This window comes from Camellia sinensis, chromosome 10 (assembly GCF_055761805.1).
Source record: "Camellia sinensis isolate YWXY chromosome 10, ASM5576180v1, whole genome shotgun sequence".
Lineage (NCBI taxonomy): Eukaryota > Viridiplantae > Streptophyta > Magnoliopsida > Ericales > Theaceae > Camellia > Camellia sinensis.
The window spans coordinates 119,786,250-119,805,724 of record NC_138970.1 but is presented as its reverse complement, the minus strand read 5'-3'; the positions used below and the strand labels follow the sequence as shown (position 1 = coordinate 119,805,724).

At 37.2% G+C, this 19,475-nt stretch overlaps 1 protein-coding gene across 4 annotated transcripts in view; it reads left to right on the top strand.

Annotated features, from left to right (window-relative positions):
• Positions 1 to 19,475, top strand: part of LOC114282186 (DEAD-box ATP-dependent RNA helicase 35A-like) — a 52,994-nt gene that overhangs the window by 7,077 nt on the left and 26,442 nt on the right. For 2 of the 4 annotated variants that reach the window (XM_082892162.1, XM_082892161.1), the window contains exon 3: positions 17,296 to 17,410. In XM_082892162.1, coding sequence (XP_082748288.1) covers positions 17,296 to 17,389 — 94 coding nt within the window. In that variant the 3' untranslated portion in view covers positions 17,390 to 17,410. Of the gene's footprint in view, positions 1 to 9,426; positions 14,948 to 17,295; positions 17,411 to 19,475 lie in introns of those variants that run through there. The other 2 variants (XR_014342523.1, XM_082892163.1) reach the window with 2 other exon arrangements.

Genomic DNA, 19,475 nt, shown 5'->3' with positions numbered 1-19,475 from the left:
TCGATTGATGTTTTATGATCCTTAGAATTAAGGTGATTTTATAGTATAATTATCTGAAAATTTATGGGGTATGATTAAATTAGATTAAAATAAGCCAATTAAAGAGTTTGCCATATTTACCATTTTGCCACTATCTCATATACACACACTTGAGCCTTTTTCACTCCACGTATGTGATCAGACTAAACATTTCTTCTCCTCTTCTTGCCTCAGCCGACCCAAGCTAGAGAGTGAGAGAGAGTTGAGTTGTTCTTGAGAGATTTGCTTGATCTTGCTTGGAATTGAAGTGTATTTGCATATTTGAGCTCCCTTCTTGAACTACAAGACTAAAGGTAGCTCCATTGTCTTCTTGTCCATGTTTTGAGTTGATTGTTGCATGGTCCATGTTAGATTGTAGAGCTAAGTCATGATTTGGGTCATTAATGGTGAATTGAAGCTTAAGTGTTGCATGCATGTACATATATTGAAGTTTTGAGGTTGTAGTTCATAATGCCTCACATGCATGTCCATCTTTTGGTCATACTCCATGAGTTCATCTTGTTTTTGAAGGTTTGAGCTCTTTTGAAACAGCATTGAAGCTTTGAAAACGATTTAAGATCTTGCATGTCATGTTTGAAGATTGTTCTTGGAAAATGATTTGAAATTGGTTTGAAATTGGGTTTGAATTAAACACCCTTGGGCTTTGATTTCTCAAATTGGGCTTTAAAACATGTTATTCTATACGCTTATAGATGTTTTCTGGAAATTTAGCCCAAGAGGTCGAGTTTTGATGCTTTTGAACTTGAGTTTGAGCTTGGAGGTGCAATCTGGGTTTTCCAGATTTCGCACTTCCGCTCGAGCGGGGAAATTTACGCTCGAGCGTGGAATCCGAGCAACCAGCATCTCTCTGCACTGTTTTGCAGTCCGCTCGAGCGGAGTATTGGGCGCTCGAGCGGAGTCATGTCTCAAGCTCGAGCGGGCGTCGAGCGGAGATTTCACCCATCCAGTACTTTTACAGTACGCTCGAGCGGGAAAGTTTACGCTCGAGCGTGTACCTTTGTTTGCCTGTACGCTCGAGCGGGGAAACCTGCGCTCGAGCGGGACTCTGTTTTTCTGAAAATCCTGAAAATGCTTTTAAATGTGCATCTTTGCATCCTCATCCCATTCTAGGCATTCTTAGGCCTAGTTTAAGACATCTAGATGAGGATATCGTTGTAGAACACACCAAGGCAATTTAGGGATTAAGTTATGATATTTCCCAACTGTGTAGCTTAGTGTGTGTTCAATCTGTTCACTGTGTAGGGTTGGCGACTGGGGAGACACGCTCTAGCTTACTGTAGCCCAAACTCTGTGAGTAACAATTGTGTAAAGATATGTTCAACTGATATCTTTTGAATACTGAACTGAACTGTTTACTGAACTGGTATTACTGAATGAATGTATGTCCTTTATTTCTGAACTGTACTGTGGCATCCTTAGTACCTACGGTTTACTGTTACTGTTACTGTTACAGAGATCTCTGTCGGTTCCCTCGTGGAGCCACTACTGTTTACTGACTGATGGCCATCATTACTGTTCGGTCTTTTAAGACCTACTGTTACTGTTATGCTAATGGATGTACCACATATGACTGTTTACTGTACTGAGCCACTGAATTACTGATTGAAATGAACTGTTTTCATTACTGTAAGGACATTCATTCTAAACCCCTTTACGCTTTATGTTATTCACTGGGCTTTAGCTCACTGCTCATATATATATATGTAGGTGTACAGGCACCAGAACGGAGCTAGGAGCGTCAGGGTTACTCCAGTTTTGTCAAGCCAGCCTTTGTGCCTCACTGCGAGGTTCCGAGTTGCCATGCTATGGCTTGGGGGTGTTTTGTCTGTTTTTTTTTCCCCCCTTCTGTACTGTTTTACTGTTTTGTATAGACCGTACTGTTTTGTACAGACGAAATGTTTTCTGTACTGTTCTGTAGGGTTGAGTCCCTAGTTGAATGGATGTGAATATTGTACATACGGTTCTGTACTGTTTATGTGTGAATATATGAAAAGCCTTTTCGCATACAGACTGTCACAGCTCAATGGACACTATTTATTTACTGTATTGGCTTCCGCCAGGCCCTGTACTCTGTTTTACTGTATTACTGTTCAGCAGGCCTTCGGTAATCTCGGATTACTGGCCGGTTACGGTGCTAAACCCATAGGGCCGGGTTTGGGTCGTGACAGAGTGGTATCAGAGCGATACTTAACCACGAGTTATACCGCACACACGTGTCCAAATGAGCTATAGGGTGTCCTAGAAAAGTGATTAGGGCATCGCATGAGCATGATAAGTGTGTGATTATGTTATGACTGAATACGTGCTAATGTGGTAAACTGTTAAACAAGTGACTGCTTATGTTTAAAACTGTTATAACTGCTTATAGTGAAATGGACAATGCAAATGAACCTGAGTCCTCATCTACTGAGGCAAGAATGGAAAGAATGGAAAGAATGATAGAACTGATAACTGCTAGACTGGAACAACAACAGAACCAACAGCCCCCACCTCCTCCTCCTCCTCCGGTACAGCCGGAACCTAATGCGAATGCGGATGATGGGGATATTATTGCTCTTACCCAGAAGTTCAGCAAAATGAAACCGCCATCCTTTCAGGGAGGCCTTGAACCGCTAAAAGCTGAAGCTTGGGTTCTGGAAACAGAGAAACTATTTGAAGTGTTTCCGTGTTCAGAAGCGAATAAAGTACTGTTAGCTACCTTCACCTTACAAGAAGAAGCTAGAAGGTGGTGGATGTTGATCCGCGATGCAAGCACTGTTATGACTTGGGCTCAGTTCAAGGAGTCCTTCTTTGAAAAGTATTTCCCTCAGTGTGTCAGGGATAGAAAAGTGACTGAATTTGAACAGTTGAAGCAGGGCACAATGTCCGTTGCAGAGTATGAAACCAAATTTACTGAGCTTGCCCGTTATGCACCGCATATGGTGGATACGGAATATAAGAAGGCCAGAAAATTTGAAGGTGGCCTTAATGTTGCGATCCTTGATCGAATAAATGTCTTGAAACTACCGACTTTTGTGGGTGTCCTCGACCGGGCATTGATGGCCGAGTCGAACATTGCAGCAGTGAAGCAATCTGAAACACCAATAACTGAATGGCATGGTAAAAGGCAGGGTTTCAAATTCAAGAAAAGCAAGCACAACCCAGCCAATAAGAAACAGAACACGGGATCAATGACTAGCCCCAGCCAAGGGAGTGGGTTCATTCCACCCTGCTCTGTATGTGGCAACAGGCACAAAGGGGTTTGTCACAAATTATCTGGAGCCTGTTACAGGTGTGGCAAGGTGGGCCACATGGTTAAAGATTGTCCTTCTGCTCCTCAAGGCAATAGCAAAGCTGCAGCCAGCGGCGCAACATCAAATGCTCCACCAAAGCCTAACCCTAAAGCTACCGGGAAAGAGCCTATGAGGCAAGGCCGAGTGTTCGCACTAGTACCAGGAGATGTGCAGAATACCGAGACCGTTGTGTCAGGTATCCTCTCTATCTGTATGCAAAATGCATATGTATTGATTGATTCGGGGTCTACGCATTCTTATGTATCGCATGCTTTTTCACGGAAATTGAATAGACCCTTAGAACCTATGAACTATCTGCTAGCCGTATCATCACCCGTAGGGGGATCCATGACATGTGCTTATATGTACCCCGCATGTGAAATTATTGTTGGGGATATGCATCTGTTTATTGATTTACTGCCATTGAACATTGATCATTTTGACGTAATATTGGGGATGGATTGGTTACAAAAATATCATGCCACTATTGACTGTGTGACCAAGCAAGTTGTTTTCCGTCCACCTGGTTTGCCTGAATTTGTGTTTAATGGGAGTGGAGTAGTACCTCCTCCGTATTTGATTTCGTCAGTAAAAGCTGTTAAATTAATTAGGAAGGGGTGTAAAGGGTATCTGTGTTCTGTCCTGACTGTGTCTATTGATGATAGTGTTAAAACTGATGTGAATTGTATTCCTATAGTCAGAGAATTTCCAGATGTATTTCCAGATAATCTTCCAGGAGATTTGATTGACAGGGAGATTGAATTTACCGTTGATGTGATTCCCGGAACACAACCAGTTTCTAAAGCTCCTTACCGAATGGCTCCAACTGAACTGAAAGAACTGAAAGTGCAATTGCAAGAACTGTTAGACAAAAAGTTCATCAGACCTAGCACTTCGCCATGGGGTGCTCCAGTTTTGTTTGTCAAGAAGAAAGATGGCTCACTGAGACTGTGCATTGACTACCGTGAACTGAATAAGGTAACTGTAAAGAACAAATACCCATTACCGCGTATTGATGATTTATTTGATCAGTTACAGGGGGCACAAGTGTTTTCCAAGATTGATCTTAGATCGGGGTATCATCAACTGAAGGTTAAACCAGATGACATTGATAAAACTGCTTTTAGAACGAGGTATGGACACTACGAATTTTTGGTTATGCCTTTCGGAGTCACGAATGCCCCTGCTGCTTTTATGGACCTCATGAACAGAATTTTTAAACCATACCTTGATGACTTTATTGTTGTATTTATCGATGACATATTGATTTACTCCAAAAGTATAGAACAACATGAACATCATCTGAGACTTGCCCTACAAACCTTAAGAGAACAGAAACTGTATGCTAAACTGTCTAAATGTGAATTTTGGCTTGACCATGTTATGTTTCTGGGGCATGTTGTTAGCAAAAATGGGATTTCTGTTGATCCGCAGAAAATTGAAGCTGTAGTGAACTGGCCTAGACCGACAAATGTGACTGAAGTCCGAAGCTTTTTAGGATTGGCTGGATATTACAGAAGATTCGTCAAAGATTTCTCCAAAATTGCCCTACCATTGACTCAGTTAACTCAGAAGGGGACATCATTTGACTGGACTGACCAAAGAGAATCTGCTTTTCAGGAGTTGAAAACTCGATTAGTGACTGCACCAGTTCTTACCTTACCTACAGGTACGGATGGTTATACTGTATTTAGTGATGCTTCTCATAAGGGTCTGGGGTGTGTTTTAATGCAGAATGGGAGAGTTATTGCTTATGCTTCCCGACAGTTGAGACCACATGAAAAGAACTACCCGACCCATGATCTGGAACTTGCTGCAGTAGTATTCGCACTGAAAATCTGGCGTCACTATCTGTACGGGGTGACATGTGAAGTATACACCGACCACAAGAGTTTAAAGTATTTCTTCACACAGAAAGAACTGAACATGAGACAGCGGAGATGGCTGGAACTGATTAAGGATTATGACCTACAGATATTGTACCATCCGGGAAAAGCCAATACCGTTGCCGATGCATTGAGCCGGAAATCGATTGGAAACTTAGCCTGTTTGCTTACAGGACAGAAAGAGTTGCTTTGTGACCTTGAAAAATCTGAAATTGAAATTGTTTTGAGAGAACAAGGTGGAACCTTAGCTGCTATTTCTGCTCAACCGGCACTGATTGAAGAGGTTAAAGAAAAACAACAACTGGATGATTTCTTGAAGAAGATCATCGAGGAAAGAGAATCCAAACAGAGACCGGGATTCAAATTTGAGAATAATGTACTGAAATTTCAAGAAAGACTGTGTGTACCAAATGATACTGAACTGAAAAGAAGAGTTCTGCAAGAGGGCCACAACTCAAGATTTTCTATTCACCCGGGAAATACGAAAATGTACCAAGATCTGAAACAGAATTTCTGGTGGCCGGGAATGAAGAAAGAAATTGCTGATTTTGTATCCAAATGTCTTCATTGCCAACAGGTCAAAGCTGAACATCAACGACCTGCCGGACTATTGCAACCCCTACCCATACCAGAGTGGAAATGGGAGCATATCACGATGGATTTCATTGTGGGATTACCTCGCTCCAGAAAAGGTATGGATTCAATTTGGGTTATTGTTGATAGACTAACCAAATCTGCTCACTTCTTACCTGTCAAGACAATCTATAATGCGGACAAATTGGCTGTTATCTATATTGATGAAATTGTAAGACTGCATGGAGTGCCTGTGTCTATTGTTTCTGACAGGGATTCGAAGTTTACATCGAGGTTTTGGCAAAGCCTACAAACTGCACTGGGTACTGAACTGAGACTGAGTAGTGCCTATCATCCTCAGACAGATGGCCAATCAGAAAGGACCATCCAAACTCTGGAGGATTTACTGAGAATGTGTGTCCTTGATTTTCAGGGAGACTGGGAAAGCCATTTGCCCTTAGCTGAATTTGCGTATAACAACAGCTACCATTCGAGTATTGGCATGGCGCCTTTCGAGGCATTGTATGGCAGAAAATGTAGATCTCCAATCTGCTGGGCAGAAGTTGGAGATGGGCCTTTGCTTGGGCCCGAGATTGTGTATGAAACAACTGAGAAAGTGAAACTGATACAGCAAAGACTGAAAACTGCACAGAGTAGACAGAAAAGTTATGCAGATATCAGGAGACGGGACAGAGAGTATGAAGTGGGTGATCACGTTTTTGTGAAAGTGACACCAATGAAAGGCCAGACTCGTTTTGGAGTCAAAGGCAAGTTAGCACCGAGATACGTCGGACCATATGAGATCATTGAGAAAATCAATCCGGTGGCGTATCAAGTTGCGCTCCCTCCTGAAATGGAGCATATGCATAACGTCTTCCACATCTCTATGTTGAGAGACTACCTTCGGGATCCTTTCCATGTAATAGAGCCTACTCGTGTAGTGCTGAGTGATGACTACACTTACGAGGAACGGCCTATACAGATTGTAAACCGGCGAATCAAGAAACTGAGGAACAAAGAGATCCCGTTAGTGAAAGTTGACTGGCAAAACCACGGTGGCGTGTACGCCACTTGGGAAAGGGAAGATGACATGGCCAAACGATATCCTGAACTGTTTCCACTGAATCCTGTTTTCTTCCAGAATGAAGGTAACTTGAGTTTAGAGGACTAAACTCTTTATAAGGAGGGGAGACTGTAACAACCCTCATACTGTTTACTGATTTAGGACTGATTGATTACCGATAACCATTGATTACCGTTAAATTGAATTGATTATGACTGATAATTGGACTGGTAAAAGTACTGAACTGACTGACTGTAATTGGAAACCGAATTGATTGAGTATATGCTAGTTAAATTGCATTCTATCTGTTTGACTGTATGAATATCTGTTCATGCTTATATGTTTAAACTGCTAATTGAAGGCCTTATTGGCGGCCGAATTAGAAATCGATTGATGTTTTATGATCCTTAGAATTAAGGTGATTTTATAGTATAATTATCTGAAAATTTATGGGGTATGATTAAATTAGATTAAAATAAGCCAATTAAAGAGTTTGCCATATTTACCATTTTGCCACTATCTCATATACACACACTTGAGCCTTTTTCACTCCACGTATGTGATCAGACTAAACATTTCTTCTCCTCTTCTTGCCTCAGCCGACCCAAGCTAGAGAGTGAGAGAGAGTTGAGTTGTTCTTGAGAGATTTGCTTGATCTTGCTTGGAATTGAAGTGTATTTGCATATTTGAGCTCCCTTCTTGAACTACAAGACTAAAGGTAGCTCCATTGTCTTCTTGTCCATGTTTTGAGTTGATTGTTGCATGGTCCATGTTAGATTGTAGAGCTAAGTCATGATTTGGGTCATTAATGGTGAATTGAAGCTTAAGTGTTGCATGCATGTACATATATTGAAGTTTTGAGGTTGTAGTTCATAATGCCTCACATGCATGTCCATCTTTTGGTCATACTCCATGAGTTCATCTTGTTTTTGAAGGTTTGAGCTCTTTTGAAACAGCATTGAAGCTTTGAAAACGATTTAAGATCTTGCATGTCATGTTTGAAGATTGTTCTTGGAAAATGATTTGAAATTGGTTTGAAATTGGGTTTGAATTAAACACCCTTGGGCTTTGATTTCTCAAATTGGGCTTTAAAACATGTTATTCTATACGCTTATAGATGTTTTCTGGAAATTTAGCCCAAGAGGTCGAGTTTTGATGCTTTTGAACTTGAGTTTGAGCTTGGAGGTGCAATCTGGGTTTTCCAGATTTCGCACTTCCGCTCGAGCGGGGAAATTTACGCTCGAGCGTGGAATCCGAGCAACCAGCATCTCTCTGCACTGTTTTGCAGTCCGCTCGAGCGGAGTATTGGGCGCTCGAGCGGAGTCATGTCTCAAGCTCGAGCGGGCGTCGAGCGGAGATTTCACCCATCCAGTACTTTTACAGTACGCTCGAGCGGGAAAGTTTACGCTCGAGCGTGTACCTTTGTTTGCCTGTACGCTCGAGCGGGGAAACCTGCGCTCGAGCGGGACTCTGTTTTTCTGAAAATCCTGAAAATGCTTTTAAATGTGCATCTTTGCATCCTCATCCCATTCTAGGCATTCTTAGGCCTAGTTTAAGACATCTAGATGAGGATATCGTTGTAGAACACACCAAGGCAATTTAGGGATTAAGTTATGATATTTCCCAACTGTGTAGCTTAGTGTGTGTTCAATCTGTTCACTGTGTAGGGTTGGCGACTGGGGAGACACGCTCTAGCTTACTGTAGCCCAAACTCTGTGAGTAACAATTGTGTAAAGATATGTTCAACTGATATCTTTTGAATACTGAACTGAACTGTTTACTGAACTGGTATTACTGAATGAATGTATGTCCTTTATTTCTGAACTGTACTGTGGCATCCTTAGTACCTACGGTTTACTGTTACTGTTACTGTTACAGAGATCTCTGTCGGTTCCCTCGTGGAGCCACTACTGTTTACTGACTGATGGCCATCATTACTGTTCGGTCTTTTAAGACCTACTGTTACTGTTATGCTAATGGATGTACCACATATGACTGTTTACTGTACTGAGCCACTGAATTACTGATTGAAATGAACTGTTTTCATTACTGTAAGGACATTCATTCTAAACCCCTTTACGCTTTATGTTATTCACTGGGCTTTAGCTCACTGCTCATATATATATATGTAGGTGTACAGGCACCAGAACGGAGCTAGGAGCGTCAGGGTTACTCCAGTTTTGTCAAGCCAGCCTTTGTGCCTCACTGCGAGGTTCCGAGTTGCCATGCTATGGCTTGGGGGTGTTTTGTCTGTTTTTTTTTCCCCCCTTCTGTACTGTTTTACTGTTTTGTATAGACCGTACTGTTTTGTACAGACGAAATGTTTTCTGTACTGTTCTGTAGGGTTGAGTCCCTAGTTGAATGGATGTGAATATTGTACATACGGTTCTGTACTGTTTATGTGTGAATATATGAAAAGCCTTTTCGCATACAGACTGTCACAGCTCAATGGACACTATTTATTTACTGTATTGGCTTCCGCCAGGCCCTGTACTCTGTTTTACTGTATTACTGTTCAGCAGGCCTTCGGTAATCTCGGATTACTGGCCGGTTACGGTGCTAAACCCATAGGGCCGGGTTTGGGTCGTGACAGGTAATCATTCAAATTAAGAACAGAAGCTCGTTGCTTTTTCTTTCCCTCGAATTAATTGAACCCATAGGCTCTATCCTTTTATGCATTCAACCTAACTTTAAATTGAATTCGTTTTGTTCTGTTTCAAAAATTCAAACAAGGTTTTGTACCGATCCGGTAAGAATGAAATATTTTCAGAATTCTCTATTGATACAACATGCTATTTTTCCCTTTCATTCCCCCTTTAGGAGCAGTCGTGGTCTTCCAAACTTTACCGATGGTATGGACGAATCCTTTGCTTCATCCAAATGTGTAAAAGATCCTAGCCGCACTTAAAAGCCGATTACTCTACCGTTGAGTTAGCAACCCGAATAGAATAAAAAGGGTGTGTAGACACAATTAGAATCAAAATAAATGAAGAAATTATACGAGGCAATCAAAACAATAAATTTTAAAACAAAATAAGAATTGATTCTAAACATAAAAATGAATAGATCCAATGAAAATACAAGTAATTATCAAAAAAATATATATAGATAAATATCAAAATTGATAGACCCCATCAAAAAAAAAATTCTTGTATCAGAATGAATCCAATGAACCCATCATTTACCTAAAGGAAAGTAAAAAACGAAACCTATGGACAGAGATAAATAGATATACTTAATTACGATGAATTATATTTGTTCGATACACTGTTGTCAATATAATATATATTTTCGAAAAAAATACAATGGAAATAATATTAAAAAAAAGGACTTGTGTTGAATTGGCACTCCATCTATAATCTATATAGATACAAAAAATGGAAATTGAGGAATAAATAAGGGAGAAGTAGAAAAAAAATCTTGGGTTTATTCAATCATTTATTCAATCAATATAAGCAAACTTGATTTCTTATTTATTATTTGTTAATAGAGTTCCAACGAAAACCACCTAATTGAAGAGATTGCCAGAATTTTATATTTCTAGGATCCATAAATTAAGATTTTGTTGTTATAGAACATGGGACTCTATGGGAGTAATGAATAGGTACGAATAGAGCAAAAGAGCAATAAAAAAAAATAGTAGAGAAAGATTATATAAAACTATATACGAGTCATCACTCAATAAATAATGATGGCCATGAGATCCGTTGCTGAAGAGACTGAATCACTCATATTGCTCATAAATTGTTCAAAAGAGAACCAAAATGTAATACACTCTCATTTCATATGGATTTTTTGGTTACATTTAGTGTACACTTGAATGAGCACCAATACGGCAACAAAGAGTCCCACCAAGTGTATTAGAGACATAGAGATTCAACTGGAGACACGAGAATTGATTATGGCATAGTTTGACACAGTCCACATTTGTCTTGCAACTGCTTTCAGCAAAACCACAATCACTGCTTTGTCCATCTATAGTTTCTAACACCTAAAAATGAAAAAAATTGTAACAACTAGAAACCTAAAATACTAGTAACTAAAAATTACAAAATAAGTCCAAAATCACATAAGCTCTCACAATCGTATTGTGTGATTTTTAAACTTGTGAGAACTTTACTTTTTTAATAGAAATACTATTAAGTATCATGAAAAATATATGATGAAATATTTCTTGAAAATTTTCGATCATTTGATAATGAAAATTCTCCCCACCTTTTAGATACCATACACTAATCAAATGATTGAAAATTTTCAAGAAATATTTCATCATATATTTTTCATGATACTTAATAGTATTTCTATTAAAAAAGTAAAGTTCTCACAAGTTTAAAGATCACACAATACGATTGTGCGAGCTTATGTGATTCTGGGTTTATTTTGTAATTTTTAGTTACTAGTATTTTAGGTTTCTAATGAGTTGTTACAATTTTTTTCATTTTTAGGTGTTAGAAACTATAGATGGACAGAGCAGTGGTTGTGGTTTTGCTGAAAGCAGTTGCAAGACAAATGTGGACAGTGTCAAACCATGCTGTAATCAAATCTCGTGTCTCCAGTTGAATCTCTGTGTCTCTAATATAGTTGGTGGGACTCATTGTTGCTGTATTGGTGCTCATTCAAGTGTACACTATATGTAACCGAAAAACCCATATGAAATGAGAGTGTACTACATTTTGGTTCTCTTTTGAATAATTTATGAGCAATATGAGTGATTTGGTCTCTTCAGCAACGGATCTCATGGCCATCATTATTTATTGTGGTCGCTTTTGTGTCTGAAAAATTATTTTGAGGTATATTATGGAATTACAAAACTCAATAATAAAACACAGTCAATAAATAGTAGAGATACGAATAATGTTATTCATAAACTAATTTTTCACTAATTTTTTATTATTATAAGAGTCTATATTAATAAATAAATATGCGATATATGTCTTCTTATCCAATGATAAGAAAATGAAGTTTAAAAACCAATTTATGTATAGCAATTTTGTAAGGATATATATATATATATATATCTACAGAATCAATCAACCTAATTTTTTCTTTTGCTTTTACTAAGATTAGGCAGATGAAATGAATTAGGAAGATGAAAATAGAGATAATATCATTTAGGTATTGTCAGAGATACCTTTTAAGATTTTAATATATTTTGCCCATTTGATCCGAATCCTAACATCAATTTCTTTACAATTAATGTCATATACCAATAAAAAATAAAAAAAACATCAATGTTATCAAATACTATATCTTTTACGATTAAGAGCAAATTATGTTGATAGTCCCTGTATTTTGGTCCTTCTATCATTTTAGTTCCTGCAATTTTAATTTGCGCAATTTTGATCATGAATTTATAATTTTATTTTAATGTAGTCCAATTGATTACAATTATTAACATTTTTAATGAAAAATACGCAGATAAATTACAAGTGTCGTAATTTCAAGGGTAATATTATAAACTTGCTCAAATTATAAACACAAGCGTAAGCTAGTCGATGAGTGTGTGCCGGAAACCCCTCCGATGCCTAAGTCAGCAAGTGGACAATAGACACAAAAGCTCTGTGTATTCGGGAGTATGAATTGCAATACCTGTGCATAGGTTCTTTCATGAGCTCTTATAGATTCCGTGTGGTACAATCCTAGTAGAACTCTATCTTTCCTTAGCAGAATCCTTCTCACTACCAAACAGGTGAGATGGTTCAAACTCTTTAGCTCTGCAGTCGCTGCGATCAACCGAGCTATCTCGGCTCTGTGCTCCCCTTGGCAAAGCCGTGATAACCCTAGCTATAGGATAGCACCCTGCCGAGCTACACATAGCTCGACCCTTTTTATTGACAACATCTCGGTGCGCTAAAGGACTACCTTCAGATAGCTAGGTCCAAGTCCCAACAACATATATTTGACTGGCCTAGTGTCTGCTTAGCCCAAGACCGAGCTACACTAGCTCTTATTTCAGCCCAGTGCGCGGCCCAACTTCCAAAGAGGATTTTACCTAGCTCAGCCCAATTTGACTACACAAATTACCCTCTCAGTCGTGATCACATGAGCTCCTACCTATTAAAAATTTGAATAAGAGTCTAGATGGCCTAACAATACGGGACCAGACACGAGGATCCACAGCCAACTTATTAATGCACGAGTAAATCAAGGTGACTATAGATATATGACACAAAGAGTGGTTCCCATATATGGTGGACCTACCTTTTATCTCACATGTGTTTTGTTTCATTATGTGAAAAGCTGCTGTATTCATTGCACATATGTTAATTAATGTGTTATCGCTTACAATCCAAGCACTTTCCAATCTGAATTCCTATGATGATGTGAGGGTAAAAATGCATATATCCAGCCCCTTCATTCAGCCGGAGCTGGTGAATTCAATGACCATCTTTCATTCATCTGAAAGTGAATTGAAATACTCTTGGAATAGGGGTTTTTCCCTCAGAGGTCCTGGTAAGTGGGAGTGGAGCCAGCGCAGTTGTAGCGATGTCTGGACATGATATTTGAGAGACTATTTTCTGACCGTCAACAAATCATTAATTATTAGAAATAGAAAAAACAAAAAATTCTAAAATAATAAATAAACGGCATCTCCTTTTATTTGAGATGTTATTCTTCATTTTTTTTGCATGAGTTTGTTGACGTAAGTTGCTAGAGAGAGGGTAAATTGTTTCCTTATTTGTTGATCTAAAGGCTTTTATGGTTATTGATTGCACTAGACTAGAAAGGACAACAAACAAACTACTTCCACCCAAAAACAAGCGCAATTATTTTAATTCTTAAGCAAGTGTCTTGCTCGATCACAAAACATGAAAAGATAAGCACGTGTTAATTTCTTCTAATTTCTTGGGCTACTGCGGAACCACAATGCCAATGAGAGAATGAGTGAGTGCAGTGCAGCTCGCAGCATTTGGAGCCTGAGCTCGGCTTCCCTTATTATTTGGTCTTTTGGTAGGTATTGCCAAAAGGCGAAGAGGAGCCTCTGGCATTCGCGGAGCTGGTTCTCAACGCGTTCGATTTCTTCTCCAAGTTGAGCAAGCCTTTGTGCCATAGCCATAGACATAGTTCAGCAACCTCCAAAAATTCGCACTCACATAACTTGAACCAATGACAATCTAGATATGAGACCAATTGAAATATTAGAATCAATAAAATTTGGAAACTAGAGAGATGTGAATAGGCCAAACACTAAAAATAATTTCACTTTTAAAAATTACTTGTCAATTAACTATTTCAATTTTAGATCAACGATTATAACAAATCACATAAATATAATGCTATAAATAGAACAAAGTGATTTAATATGAAAATCTGATGAAATAGAACATTTTGGAAAATTTAATATGAAAATAGAACAAAGTGATTTAATATGAAAATCTAATGCAAAAAGATTACAATCAATGCATTTTGGAAAATATAATGTCCTACAAAACATTTTGGAAAAATCATAAAAGAAAAATTTCAAGGTTTGACTCTTGTAAAAAAATAAATACTAAAATTTTAATTTTATTAATTTAAATCTTAATCTTTTACTCCCTCTGTCCCAAATTATTAGTCTTTTATTCCATTTTTCATTGTCCCAAAATATTAGTCCATTTTCGAAACTCAAGGACTAAAATAATATGAATTTCCTATTTTCCCCTTCTTTTAAATTCATTAATAACACAAAAAAATACAATTATGACAATTGATATTCCCCAAAAAATGTACTATCAAAGGGTAATTTTGGAAAATCAATATTTTTAAAGTGCAATAATTGTACTACTAAAAAAAGTTAGATTCCGCAAAAGGGACTATTATTTTGGGACGGAGGGAGTAGTTTATTTTCAGTCTAAATTGGTTGCTTATTCTTGTTAAGTAAAACTGACGAAAAAGTAATATTTTAGTTATTAAACTTAATAAAAAAAAGTATTTTATACATTTTATTTACACTTACATTGATTTAATAATATATTTTTTTTCCGACTCTTGTTTAGCACACGTGCCCTACTGGTATTAATAAATAAAAATTACTTTTGAAAGAGAATCTATTTCACATCCACCATCTACCTATGGGAACATTTAAAGAAGCAAAAACTGCAAATCAACTAGAATTTTGATTTGCCATCTCAAAATTATGATAGCAACGAAAGGCAATAAAAAAGAAATGCAAATCCATTATATTAAATTTTGAATTTTCATAATTTCATACCTATATCAAAAGATGGAGGATTTCATGGGAATTGAAGCAGCAAAAATTTTGCATTGCTCTCACTATAAATAAGCTAATGTCCCCAATCATTTTGTTCATAATTTCATAATCTCATTGCTAAGACAATAATGACCTTTTATTTTCTGCCACCATGCCCACAAAGATTCAAAATTTTGCTAGAAGTGCTCTAGTTAAACCTGTTACAGTTAACGTGGGAAGAGCTGGAGCAGCAAATCTCGATGTGATTCAAGAGGTGGAATATGTGAAGCAAGAAGCAAAGATTGTTTACCTTCTTGAATGCTTGTAAAAGACCCCTCCTCCAGTTTTGATATTCTGTGAGAACAAAGCTGATGTGGATGATATTCATGAATATCATCTTTTGAAAGGAGTTGAAGCAGTTGCAATTCATGGAGGCAAGGATCAAGAGGAGAGAGAATATGCCATTTCGTCTTTCAAAGCAGGCAAGAAAGATGTCTTGGTTGCAACAGATGTCGCCTCAAAGGGTTTGGATTTTCCAGACATTCAGCATGTTATCAAATTCGATATGCCTGCTGAAATTGAGAATTATGAGCTAGCTTGCTGCTTTTCCCCTCCTTTTTTGATGTAATTTCTGGTTTTGTTTGGTTTTTGCATCAATAAAGGTTCTCTTTTGCTGATCAAAAAAAAAAAATGTCCATAGGATTGGACGAACAGGAAGATGTGGCAAGACAGGAATAGCTACAACATTCATTAACAAGAATCAAAGTGAGATGACTCTTTTTGACTTGAAGCACTTGTTGCAAGAAGCAAAGCAGAGAATACCACCAGTTTTGGCTGAGCTTAATGATCCCATGGAAGATGCTGATGCAATCACCAACGCTAGTGGAGTTAAAGGCTGTGCCTACAGTGGTGGACTTGGGCACAGAATCCGTGATTGCCCCAAGTTAGAGTATCAGAAAAGCCAGGCAATTGCTAGCTCTAGGAGGGATTATTTTGGATCAGGAGGTTATAGAGGGGAAATGTGATATGTACTTGAATGCTTTCACGCCATTACGGCTCTGGTATGTGATTTGTTTATCCTTGTATAAGTAGATTAAAAATATCTTTAATGTTAGTTTGTTTCTGATACTGAGTAGTAGAATGATGACTTTTAGTCAATGGCGGGTTAACTTTAAAATCTTGTTTGGGTTACTTTTAAATTTGAATCCTTTCACATGGATTACACAAAGGAAAAGCAAAGTATGTGATACAATTATGGTTGTTTACTGAGAAAATGCTCTTAGAAAGAAATACTCAAGAACTCATTTCATACTAGAGACCATAGAAGCGGCCATAACCATTACAAAAATTTGTAGAAGAAAAGAGATGCATGCTGTGGTTGCACACACTCACACAACGTTTACTAGAACAGTCATCTATTTGGGAAATCATATGTATCAGCAGGTTCCTCAAGTGCTTCCATTGTAGCTCTTAGGTCTCTAATGACAAGTGATGGATTAGATTGCTGGTATCTTGAAGAGGAATTAGGTTAGTATTTTATGAGCCCATACCCATTGTATTTTATGATTGTTTTATATAAACACAACTTCAATCTAGCATGGAATTGAAATGACCTTTGTTTTCCTCTCGACTTTTTCAATCTTCTCTTAACTCTCTGGTAACACCTAATTAAAAAAGAAAGGTGTCTAACTCAATTCCTTTTTCAATTTGTCAAATAAGAATTTAAAAAGAAAAACAACAATGTTAGCTTTTAATTGAAACTGTTTTTGTGGGTGTTTGGGAAGTTGCTATTTTAGTAGGCTAAAATTTTTGTATTTGAGAAGATAGTTGGATTTTTTTGTAATTGAACGTGATGTTTGTGAGAGAAAAAGTGAAATAATTATGGGTTTGATATGACAGTTTGTCTTACTAGTTATTTTAGCCTATTTTGTCTTTTTGTGGATTTTAACCAAAAAAAGACTAAAATCCAACTTGCCAAACAAGGCCTTTATGTGATTTTTTTAGACCAATTTTTTTCCCCCTCATCTCTACTTTTTCTATCTTCTCTTTAACTCTTCGGTAACACCTAATTAGAGAAGAAATATGTCTATCGCATTGCTTGTGCCACGGCTTGTAGTTATATTTATAGAAATATATATTCGTCATCAATATTAGGTGTAAGCTCATTTTAATTAGGCTTGGCTTGGTTTGTTCATCAAATTTTTAGTTTACCTTTGGCTTGGCTTGGTTTGTCCTTATATCAATGTTAGCTTTGAAACATTCGAAATAATCAAAGTTGGTTTGTCCTTAAAGAAGAGGTAGCATCATTGAAAGGACAAGTTCAAGCATATCAAGGACGTTTTGTGGAGTTCGAACACTTCATGAAAGAAATGCTGGGCAATCATAGTGGATACAACTCTTCTGATGAGTAAGTACTTTAAATTTTAGTACATAATTCTAACAATAAAAGTTATAAATTTTTGTTCATGAAACTTATATGAGTTGATGGCTGAAAATATGCTGTTTGGTGCTAAATTCATGAAATAGATACCCGATGAACAATGAAATGGCTACTTTACTCTGGCTGATCTTGTCTTGGAACTCTGTAGTTTTTCTTTTTGTCTTGTTTGACTGTTTTTTTTCCCTTTGGTGATTTGATATTTATGGGAGTTGCTATTTCAAAAAGTTGCTTGTGATGTTAACTTAAACTGTAGATAGTGGTATGCTCATTGATATTTATCTTGGTGCCATATGGTTTTCTTGCTTTGCTTGCCCTACTGCTTTTGTTTAATTTTGGAGGAATGATTGAAATTGATTTTGGTGAGAATAAGCTGGCTGTTTTGTGTGTTAATGCTATGATTGGATTAACAAATTGTTGCTGCTATCTTGCCATATTTTTAATTCATTTTGCTAGATGCTTTGGCAGTAGCGTGATTCACCAGCAGATGGTCTGCAATATCAGTTTGTTAGCTGTCAGTATGTAATGAGTCTAGAAGTGCTGCTCTTTGGTCCTTCTAGTTGTTTGCCTCTCTTTTTTTTTTTTTGGTTTGGTTGTTGGTTTCTCATCAAATTAGTGATATGCTAGCAAATGATTAGACTTTCTTTTCGGTACCAACTTAGTTGGGATCGTTTAGTTGTGCTTTGGTGCTCTTTGCACTTCACTCTATTGATGTTTGTTTGTTGTCTTGTAGTATATTCTTCATCAATAAAGTTTTTTTTTTGGTTGTTCATTGAAGTCTGGACTGTATTTGTCCATTGATTTGTTCCATTAGAGAGATCTAAATCCAGATTGATGGAGGATTTGTTTCAAGATGAGCAAAGAAAACACTTGTTCATTATCATTAAAACCCATCATCATGTGTATATATGTATATTATAATAATAATAATATAAGGGGTGGGGTGTATAGTTGGTGGTCGGATCAAAGAACACTTGTTTTTCTCCAAGAAATACGGAGAAACCAATGTGGACACAACACAAACAACTCTTTTCTTCACCAAAAGGCCAACCCATCTTCTTTAATCCTTCAAAATTTCCAATTTGTTTTCTTTTTATGGAGAGATTAGAAATGAAAATAAAGCCTGACTCTGTAAATTTGACTGTTAACAGAGTCTTGAAAAAAAATTAGTGATGTGGTGGTTGATGACTTAGGTTTTAGGTTGTGCTTGATGTAGAAAGTTGTTGGCTGTGATTGTTCAGTTCAACAAAGCAAGAGCCTTGCTTTGCTGACAGTAAGGTTTTTTTTTTTTAAAAAAAAAAAAAAAAAAAAAAAAAAAAAAAAAAACTGGGTCTGTAAGGCTGTGTGTGATTGCTGGTTTTGGGAGTGGGATTGGATCCACAGTAAATTTCATTACACAGATATTTACAAAATAAAATAGAAATGTAAGCAAAAATATTATTATTAGTAACAATGCGTTCATTTTTTTTTTTTTTTTTTTTTTTTATTGCAAGTAGAGGTGCAGTCATGCGTGTTTATAGATATGAGTTTGCCGGTGCATTAATTCTAAGTTGTGCTTATACGTTGAGTTTTTGATATATTTCGCATCAGACAAATATGACATGTTTTTGGATATTAATGGTTTTGTTAAATATGTTTTTGATGTGGTGAATTCATAGTAAACAAAATGGATGGATAGTTATTTTGGACTTATAATGTGTTGATATTGACAGGTGGTAGTAATTAGGGAAAATTATGCAAATGGTCTCTGTAATTTACTTGTTTTATCATTTTGGTCCCTGTTGTTTCAATTTGATTAATTTTGCCCTTGAATTTTACGGATTGTGTTATATTAGTCCAATAAATAACTGCGGTAAAGTTTGATGGATGAAAAATCAAAGGATACGTCAATTTGGTCCCTGTAGATTATGTAATGCATCAATTTAGTCTCTATAGCTTATAGCAAAGTCAAAACTACAGGGACCAAATTCACACATCATTTGATTTTTCGTCTATCAAACTTAACCACCGTTATTTATTGGACTAATATGACACA